This window comes from Engraulis encrasicolus, unplaced genomic scaffold (assembly GCF_034702125.1).
Source record: "Engraulis encrasicolus isolate BLACKSEA-1 unplaced genomic scaffold, IST_EnEncr_1.0 scaffold_43_np1212, whole genome shotgun sequence".
In the NCBI taxonomy this organism is placed as follows: domain Eukaryota; kingdom Metazoa; phylum Chordata; class Actinopteri; order Clupeiformes; family Engraulidae; genus Engraulis; species Engraulis encrasicolus.
This window is the reverse complement of record NW_026945742.1, coordinates 316,875-326,874: the sequence shown is the minus strand read 5'-3', so window position 1 is coordinate 326,874 and position 10,000 is coordinate 316,875. Positions and strand designations below refer to the sequence as shown.

The window sequence follows — 10,000 nt, the reverse complement described above, 5'->3', positions numbered from 1 at the left end:
AAATAAAAAAACAGAACCGTACAAAACCGAAAACCGTGACCTTGAAACCGTGATATGGACCGAATCGTGACTTTTGTGAACCGTACCACCCCTAGTGTGTGTGTGTTCACGTTGCTGCTATAAGTACATACCATCTCCTGGTCTATTGGTGTGTGTGTGTGTGTGTGTGTGTGTGTGTGTGTGTGTGTGTGTGTGTGTGTGTGTGTGTGTGTGTGTGTGTGTGTGTGTGTGTGTGTGTGTGTGTGTCTGTCTGTCTGAGAGAGACATTTCTGGCCAGCTAGACGGCACTGTGTGGCTTATAAGATGAGCACAAGCACTGGGGTCACACACACACACACCCAAGAGAGTGTGTGAGCATGTGTGTGTTTGAGCGTGTGCAGTTCAATAGATGAGGCAAAAAGGGGATCAAAACCACTGGCAGAGTTTAGCTGTTTCAGTCATTGGTAGCATGCAAATATGAAGAGCAAGATGTTTTCTTTAAACTTGAATGGTGTTTCATTTGTTAACAACGATACTGGTATTCTTAAGTGTATAAGTCTTTTTAATATCTGCCAGCCTGTCAATAACCTTTTCCAAAATATTTGGATCTTGTACCTTTTAATGCTCGACTCTTGGGTCCAAATAATAGTAAAATGTGTGTGTGAGTGTGCAGTTTACGTGCAGTTCAGAGGATAAGGACTTATCTCTTCATAAAAAAGTGTTTTATTTCACTATAACAAAGTATTTCAATTGAATTTATAACAAAGTGTTTTAGTTTACACCATAACGAAGTGTTTTAGTTTACACCATAACGAAGTGTTTTAGTTTACACCATAGCGAAGTGTTTCATCATTTTTCTTTCGGGATCCTGTGCGCTGACAGTTGGCAAATAACATAAATAAATCTGTAGCAATAAAATAATATAAAAATAATAATATGAAGTGACAATAAAAAAAATCTGAATATAAAATAATCCTAATGCTACTAAAGGCATATTAGAGCAGCAGTGCAGTGTTGTGTAACTCAGCCAGAGAGGCCCAGTGCAGTCAGTAAAGATGACTAAAGCCTGGCTCAAACTACACGACTATCGCGCCGGTTCTCGGCTGAAAACCCCCCTTACGACAATCGCTGGAACGTTACCCCCCAGGACCATCGCAAGCGATTGTCGGGAAAGATTTCCTCGTCGTGAGCGACGTTCTAAGATAGAACTTTGGCAGCTCAAAGAGTCGCAGATCGCAAATCGTAGAAATCAAACAGTGTTTGATATTTGCGACTGGAAATAGAACGTCGGGCATTGTCTCGGTGGCTGAGGGCAGCGACAAGATTGACAGTTGCGATTCTCTTCTACAACCCCTGGCAAAAAGTATGGAATCACCTGTCGTGGAGGATGTTCATTGAGTTGTTTCAATTTATAAAAAATAGAAGGATGAATGATACGACACAAACCTCAAGTAATTTTCAAAGGGGAACTGTCTGGCTTTAAGAAACACCAAAAGAAATCAAGAAAAACAATTAAGTTAGTAAGTAATTGTTACTTTTTTAGAGGATGCATAGAGAAAAAAAATATGGAATCACTCAACTCGGAAGAAAAAAATATGGAATCATGAAAAATAAACAGACAAAAGAACGCTCCAAGACTTTTTTTTACCACCTCTGGGCTTCTTAACAACCCACAGCCTCTGAGGAATGGCATTAATAGATGAAAAACAGTACCCGTCATCAATTTTACTCACTCTTTCTCTGATTGCAGTTACCACATTGGCTTTACAGGTTGGAGCCTTGTCATGGACCATTTTCTTAAACGTCTACCTCAGATTTTCATTTGGTTGAGGTCCAAACTGTTTGTAAGCTGACGATATGTTTTTCTTCAATGGATGACATCACTGATTTTACAGTATGACAAGTAAAGATCTGTTAACATCCCAAGAAAAGATTTCATCATCTCCAAGCATCTCTTCAATTGATTGGATAAGAAAAGTGTCCAAAACAACAACGTTAACTTGTGCATTTATTGAAAATGTAATGCAGTCATGTTCCCCCCAGTGCCTTCACCTGACATGCAGCCCCATAGGCTATTGTCAATGACAGTGGACATTTGTACGTTTTCATTAGTCAGTCATCCTCATTTTCATTTTTCATCAACCCCATGTAATAAGTGCACCAGACAACACTTCCAGCATCAAATTGTTCAAAGAGGATTCACAATTTGTCAATTAATTAGACTTCCATCCAGTCAAACTGTCTGAATGCTTTTTTTGGGCCATTGCATTGTTGTTTTTCCAATTTGGGTGCATGTGTAAGTTCAGATATCCGTGAATGTCTCTGTATGTAAAGCCCATTTGCTTTAGGTGATTGGAGATGGTTGCCAATGCCTTTTCAATAAATACTCAAGTTTATATTGAAATGTTGACAATTTTCTGATCCAATCAGTTGAAAGGATGCTTCGGAATGATGAAATCATTTCTCGAAATGGTAATGTACCTGTCCATTGGCAAAACCTGTGAATACATTCTTTAAAGATAAAAACATAAGGTCAAGTGTCAAGGCCTACAAAAAGCCTTGAACTCAAATCCAAGACGATATCTGTGGTGGAAATTTGAAAAAACATGGTCAATGGCAAGGCTCCAATCCGTTAAGATGATCTGGCACTGTAATCAGAGATAAAATGGAGCAAAAATGAAGGGAATGTTTTTTTCCTCGTAAATGCCATGCCTCAGAGACTGTAAGTTGTTCTAAAATCCAAAAGTGATTCAAAAAAGCTTTTGGAGTGCTTTTTTGTTTGTTTGTTTTTCATGATTCCATATTTTTTTCCTCAGAGTTGAGTGATTCCATATTTTTTTCTCTGTGCATGATCTAAAAAAGTAACCATTACTTACTAACACAAATGTTTTTTTAAATTTCTTTTGGTGTTTCTTAAAGCCAGACAGTTGCACTTTAAAATGACTTGAGGTTTGTGTTGCATCTTTCATCCTTCTATTTTTTATAAAACGAAACGATTCAAAGAACATCCTCCACGACAGGTGATTCCATACTTTTTGCCAGGGGTTGTAGTGTGCGGTGCACCCCGACGCCAAAATCGGACACACAATCGCTAGTCGTGTAGTTTGAGCCTGGCTTAAGCTAACCTGCATGAAGTTGGAATAGATGGCTAATGGATGCCCCACAGGTGTCATTTACCAGGAAAATAAGGACTGCAGGCTCTTGTATTAGATCATTTACCACCATGTCAAGGTTAAAGGTGCACTGTGTGTTTGTAGCATTCCAGAATTTATGATGCCCATTCACAGATGTTACATTTTTCACAAATACTTACCAGCAACATCAAATACTAAATGTTCATGATGACTGGAAATTATACTTTTCATACGTGAGAAGGTGGATCCTCTCCATGGCTGCCATTTTGAATTTCCAGAAATAGACATGTTTAACTACAAAACATACTGGACTTTGGTCATACTAGTAAATATCAGTTAATTATTTAGTAAATATTCGCGAAAAGATCCAAAATTGAGAATAGAAAGGACAGTTTCATTGAGCAGCATAGTTGCAATTCCTACTCTGGCCACCATCCTACACAGTGCACCTTTTAAAGTGATAAATTAATCTGTTAATCTGCATGAAGAGGTACACCTGCTAATGGATTGGCCGCAGGTGTCATGTAGTTAAAAGACCAGATCAGTCTATTTCAATGTGCTGTTGTATTGCTCACGCTACCCTTGACTTGTCAGTACCTGGTGATGCCACATTTTTCGGCTCACCCCTTGCCGAGATATGAGCTATTCTAATGGGGGCAGCGTTTGTTTACTTTTTTTTTTTTTTTTAAATAACATAGACCTACTCCAAATATTTTCCCAAATGGTACCACTGTTTGCTAGTTGTTTGCTGAAGTTGTATAACCTTTTGGATGTTTTTGGGATTTTTTTTTTTTTTTTTAATGTTTAAATGTAAACGAAGCGCTGCCCCCATTACAATGACCAGGATCTCGGAACAGGCTGAAGAAGAAGAAAATAAAATCTCAGGTACTGACAAGTCCGGGGTAGCGTGAGCATTACAACTGCATGACAAGTCCGGGGTAGCGTGAGCTTTACAACTGCATGACAAGTCCGGGGTAGCGTGAGCATTACAACTGCATGACAAATCCGGGGTAGCGTGAGCATTACAACTGCATGACAAGTCCGGGGTAGCGTGAGCATTACAACTGCATGACAAGTCCGGGGTAGCGTGAGCTTTACAACTGCATGACAAGTCCGGGGTAGCGTGAGCATTACAACTGCACGTTGAAATCGACTGAACTGGTCCTTTAAGAGCATGAGGACTTGAGGCTCCTCTATAGAGTTTGAAAGTCCCGCCTCTTAGTTCCGCATTTCATGGGACCTAAGCTGACCATCTAACAACATTGTAGAGAGTAAATATCTTCCGATTTCAGTCATTATATGCGCTGGGCTACAAATATGCTGTTTAAGAGGCTAGATATAGATCATTCATGCAGAAGTATCAATGTTTTGTTCCAAGGCCTTCTGCATGAAAAATTTGAAGAAACACAGCTTTCTTAAAAGATTGGGGGTTCGTGTGAAAAATGAAACAAAAATATCAGAAACAACATATGTGGAGCTCGTGGCACAACTCGAATGGGATCGAAATATCATTTTTTAGGATTACTATTTAGCTTCTTGGCCCCAGTGCAGTCACTCAGCTCACTGGGCTCAGTAAACAACAACAACAATAACAACAATAATAATAATAATAATAACAATAAAAGCAATAATGACAATTATGAGGCATGAGGTTAAATTAAATTAAATAAATAAACAACAACTCCTGAAAATAATTAAGATGACGTTTGCTTAAATAAGACGGCGTATGTTTTTAAGTAACATAAAATATGTCACTATGTTTAAATAAGAGTTTGCATAAAAACATAAATAAATAAAAACAAGAGCATTCATTGGTCTGTAGTGAAAACACTCCAGTCTGGAACAGGCGAACGGTGCAGCTCAGAAAGGTGAGATACTGGGGCAGGTGTGTGTGTGTGTGTGTGTGGGTATGGGTGTGAGTGTGTGTGGGTGTGCACCTGCGTGCGCGCACACTTCAGTTCTGTGAGATGTCTGCTGGGCGTGTCTAGGGACTAGTAATGAGTTCAGCTGTCTTGTCCAGCCTGTACTGTGTGTGTGTGTGTGTGTGTGTGTGTGTGTGTGTCAGGTGTGTGTGTCAGTTGTGTGTGTGTGTGTGTGTGTGTGTGTGTGTGTGTGTGTGTGTGTGTGTGTCAGGTGTGTGTGTCAGGTGTGTGTGTGTGTGTGTGTTAGGAGCAGTAGTATATGAGTTCTGGAATCTGTCCTCCCTGTACTCCGGTTCCGTTGGTGCTCTCGGCGGAACACTGGAAGTGGAACGTGATTGGTCCACTGCTGACCTCCGTGAGCCCCTCCTGCCCGAAGTAGCTGAGCTCGGAACCTTCTAGAACCGCGCTGACGGTGTAGAACGCGTTGGGTTCCACCAGCACGGGGTGTTCTAGCATCACAGGGACCGGGGCGCTGGAGCCGTCACAGAGGAAGTGTGTGTGCGTGTGCGCGAGCGTGCGTGCGTTCCGCTTGAGCGTCAGGTGCACGGCGTAGCGTGCGTGCGTTCCGCTGGCCCCGTAAAGCCCCACCCCCGCCAGGAAGAGGCGGCGGTCCGCGCTGAACTGGATGCTGTCGCAGCGGTTGCCGTAGTAACGCCACTGGTTGGCTCGCTGGGCGGCGGCCTGGAAGCGGCAGCAGCGCCGGGGGCGGAGCCCAGTCCTGGGGCATGATGGGAAGGGTGGGTGTGGCTTGGCGGCCGCCGTGTACCACAGGAACATCTGATTGGTCTCCTGCGGCGTCAGTAGTCCGCACTGAGCGGGGCCGTCGGCAAACTCCTGCAGCGAGAGGCTGGCCAATCGAACGAGAGAGAGGGCGGAGCCAAGCACCTCACGCTGATCGTGTGCGCTTTGGCCACGCCCCTGCCGCGCGCACTCTGCCTCGGCCCAGCGAATCAGGGCGCGGAACACGCTCCCCTCCCCTGACACCACCAGCGAATCGCGGCGCAGCAGCTGCTCCAGCGTGGGCGGGTCCAGCTGGCAAAAGGCTTCTGATTGGAGGGCCAGCTCGGCCTGCGCGTCAATCATCTCCCAGCAGCGTTGCGATAGGCCGGCCTCGTGGAACAGCTGGCTGTGGCTGAGTAGCAGGCAGGCATTGGACGCCTCAAGCCCCGCCTCCAGGAAGCAGACGCACGCGCTCGCCAGCGCCCCCACCAGGTACTTCTTAGCAGCGTAGAGAACGGAGAGGACCAGGTCAGGAGAGAGGTCTAGCTCATCACAATACAGGTACCTACGAGGAGAGGAGAGGTCAGGAGAGAGGAGAGGAGAAGAGGACAGTTCTAGCTTGTCACAATACAGATACCTACGAGGAGAGCGGAGGAGAGGAGGAGGTCAGGAGAGAGGGGTAGCTCATCACAATACAGGTACCTATAGGAGGAGAGCGGAGGAGAGGAGGTCAGGGGAGGGGTGGAGAAGAGAAGAGAAAAGAGGAGAGGAGAGGACCGGGTCAGGATAGAGGTCTAGCTCGTCACAATACAGGTACCTACAGGAGAGAAGAGGAGAGAGGAGGGGAGGGGAGAAGAGAGGAGAGGAGAGGAGAGGAGAGGAGAGGAGAGAGGACCGGGTCAGGAGAGAGGTCTAGCTCGTCACAATACAGATACCTACGAGGAGAGGAGAAAGAACAGGTGAGTTAGTGTGGAGGGTGGAGAAGATTTTAGGGTGGAGAAGATAAGTCTAGCTCATCACAATACAGGTACCTATAGGAGGAGAGAGAAGAGGACCAGGTCAGGAGAGAGGAGAGGAGGAGAGGAGGTCAGGAGAGAGGAGAGGAGAGGAGGTCAGGAGAGAGGAGAGGAGAGGAGAGGAGGAGAAAGAGAAGGGCAGAGCGGAGAAGAGTACAACAAACTCAGAGTAAGGGAGAGAGAGGGAGAGAGAGATCACACTCATTCCAGGGGGGGAGGGGGGGGGGGCATGATTCCACACAGGTGCAACAGTTCAACCTTCTTCACAGACACTGACGCACAATTTAAATGATAATTTAAAAGAAAACCATTCACTAACTAAAATAATTACCTCGAACTTGAAAGCAAACTCCTCTATGAGTGACTTTGACCACTTCAATTATACAACTCTGTCTCCACTCACCTCCAAAACGGACTAAAAATAACTACAACTCAAGGACACTTGAGGCTGTGGTCTGGTCTCGCGGGCAGTCATTAGTGCGCTCTGTGATTAGCGCGTGCCGTGCGGGCTTACCTCAGTAGCGCGAGGAAGGCGCGCGGCTCCACATCTGGAATTCGAATGTCCGACTGGCTCTCCGCGAGCTCTCCGTAGAACATGGCGCAGAAGACCGAGCTGCCGACTGCCAGAACGTACTGAACACACACACACACACACACACACACACACACACACGGGGGAGATAGGGGGGAGATGTTAGACACGTTTGTGTGTGCGTGTTGTGTGTGTGCGCGCGCTGTAGAAGTTGGGTGAAACGGTGAAAGCTCCATTAGCTCACCTTGTGTGCGGGTACTCTGACGGTTTCTCCCGGGGGACCGACTACGAAATGAACATCCGACATCAGCTCGTTGTTAAACATTAATGCGTTTCTGGAAGTGGAAAGATGGGAGTTAGTTTTCTCCCCCTTTGGCTCATGAATACTTTCCCTCCGCTTAGCAAATAGTGAAGTGTTTGTCTCCGTGTCTTAAACCATCCTACCTGTCTCGGAGTGTCGGGTGCGCAGGGCTGCTCCTCTCCTCGGTGCTGTTTTTGATGCTGCTCTCCTGCCTGCTTATGGTGTTTGTACTGGTGGTGATCGGGGTGTTGGGCTGCTGCATGGCCGACTCGAGGCTGCTCTCCTCGGGGGAGGCGACTGCGGTGGTGCCGCCGCTGTCCTCCTGGAGCGTGTCCTGCTCCTGGCGGTTCTTCATCGAGACTAGTTCCGCCTCCATCATCTTCCCCTTCAGCGATCGGCTAATAATCTCATAGTAAAGCGAGGACAGCTTGCTAGACTTCTTCCCGGCCTTTTTAGACCTTTTCAGCTTTTCTGGATAAAAAAATAGAAGCGTTAATTACTCACACCACGTTACATCGTTCCTAAAGACTATAATCACCATAACGAATTGGAAATCAACTACCCGACGCAAGACTATGAAAAAGTGTTGTCTAAACATTTTAAAACGGTCGTTTATAGGCGAATTTTGCGCGACTATTACTGCGAATGTTACTGCGTAAAATCATTCCTAAATTCGTACACCATAACAAATTGGAAATGGACCACATAAATATGAACATTATTGTCTAAATTTGATTTTTGTATTTTAAAAAAAGTCGTTGATCTGCGATTAGAAGGGACTACCAACCCTGTAAGAATTTGAGGAGCAACATGAAGAGATGTGTGTCCGCGAGTGTTATTCCGACTTTTCTTGAACTCTTCCCTCGCTGTGTCATCACACCGGGACACCCAGCTGCGCGCTGAAAATCAGTATTCCATTTGAAAACACAAAACGGTAAATCCCCAAAGTGGTCGCGTAGTAGTCCAGTTAGTTTAGTCCTGCAATGTCGGTTCCAGTTCTCTGTCGGTGACCAATATGAATATGATGTCTAAACAGCCTATTGACGCGGTGTTTACTCCGAATGACTCTCGCAGACTGTGAAGCTGACGGCTGTTAAGAGTTCTGGCTCCGCTGTATCTCCGTAGCTCGTGTTGACTGTTGTATGTGTTTTCAATTGCGCTTCTGCCCGTAGCTCGCGATGACTATTTTGCGTTGAGTATTTCCTCTGTCTACTCTCCGTAGCTCGTGATGACTATGTTGTGTTGAGTGTTTCCAAGTGCCAGTCTGTGTGTGTCTATCGAGGCGGCTGCTGCTGCTTAACCAATGTCTAGTGCGCACTGTCGGTGACGTCAGCAGCCTGTCGTGTCTCCTCCCCCTCTCCTCTCCTCTCCTCTTCTCTCCCCCTCTCTCCCCCTCTCCTCTCCTCTTCTCTCCTCTGCTCTCCTCTCCTCTCTCCTCCACTCTCCTCTCCTCTCCTCTCCTCTCCTCTCCTCTCCACTCCTCTCTCCTCTCTCCTCTCCTCTCCTCTCCTCTCCTCCACTCTCCTCTCTCCTCTCCACTCTCCTCTACTCTTCTCCACTCTCCACTCTCCTCTCTCCTCCACTCTCCTCCCCTCCCCTCTCCTCTCCTCTCCTCCAGTCCACTCTCCTCTCCTCTCCTCTCCTCCACTCCCCTCTCCTCTCCTCTCCGTTTCCCGTGCCCCGGGTGCCAGTTAGTGTCGGGACAGTAAGCATGTGTAGGCTTCATCTGTACAATGACATGTATACATCCATCCGCAGGCTACATCACGGGACATTGTACTGCTTGGGACCGTCCCAGCTGAGCGGACATCTAGCTGACATCATTACGCAACAGCTCTCATCTCCTCTTCCCTCCCGCCGCTCTCAAACTGGAGTTTTATAGCAGCCTGCATTTGACAGATTTCATGATTTTCACAAGTTTACAGACTTCATAATGCTCCCCAAACTTCCTACTTTCTATAACAGGGTTCCCACGGGTCATGGAATTTCTGGAATATCGTGGAACTTCATAACAGTTTTTCCAGTCATGGAAAGTCATGGACTTTTACCATTTTGCATGCACAGTCATGGAATATCATGGAATTTTCTTAACAGTTGTGTAGAAGCAAAACCTTTTTTTGTTTTGTTTATAACATTGTTTATTACTGCCTGGTTATACTACAAGACTTAGCCAGAGAGGGTTTGTTCTCTCGCTGTAATGTGCAATTAGGGTGCAATGGACCCTTTTAGGTCTGCCGGCGGCTCTACGGGTGAAGATAATCTTCAGGTTTCACACTTTTTAAAACTTAATGTTATGTCTTTTTACGGAAGTTGTCATGGAAATTCTGTGTTTTTTGGGTCTGGAAAGTCATGGAAAATCATGGAATGGAATTTGATATCTGAATTAGAGTGGGAAC

General features: G+C 45.7%; 2 protein-coding genes across 2 annotated transcripts in view; one reads left to right on the top strand and one right to left on the bottom strand.

Annotated features, from left to right (window-relative positions):
* The window catches only part of brf1a (BRF1 RNA polymerase III transcription initiation factor subunit a), a 43,496-nt gene that overhangs the window by 14,785 nt on the left and 18,711 nt on the right, over positions 1–10,000 (top strand). The window lies entirely within an intron of this gene.
* LOC134444064 (BTB/POZ domain-containing protein 6-B-like) lies at positions 5,254–8,853 on the bottom strand. Its single transcript, XM_063193537.1, has 5 exons — positions 8,392–8,853; positions 7,748–8,075; positions 7,548–7,638; positions 7,286–7,404; positions 5,254–6,320 (listed from the first exon to the last, which is right to left on the bottom strand). Exons 1-5 carry the CDS (start codon positions 8,477–8,479, stop codon positions 5,279–5,281), a joined length of 1,668 nt encoding a protein of 555 aa, XP_063049607.1. The 5' UTR covers positions 8,480–8,853; the 3' UTR covers positions 5,254–5,278.

Coding starts and splice junctions, on each gene's coding strand:
- LOC134444064 (XM_063193537.1), bottom strand. CDS start 8,479: ATGACACAGCGAGGGAAGAGTTCAAGAAAAGTCGGAATAACACTCGCG. Junction 7,639..7,747: donor CACCCGACACTCCGAGACAG/GTAGGATGGTTT, acceptor TTCCACTTCCAG/AAACGCATTAATGTTTAACA. Junction 7,405..7,547: donor TCAGAGTACCCGCACACAAG/GTGAGCTAATGG, acceptor GTGTGTGTTCAG/TACGTTCTGGCAGTCGGCAG.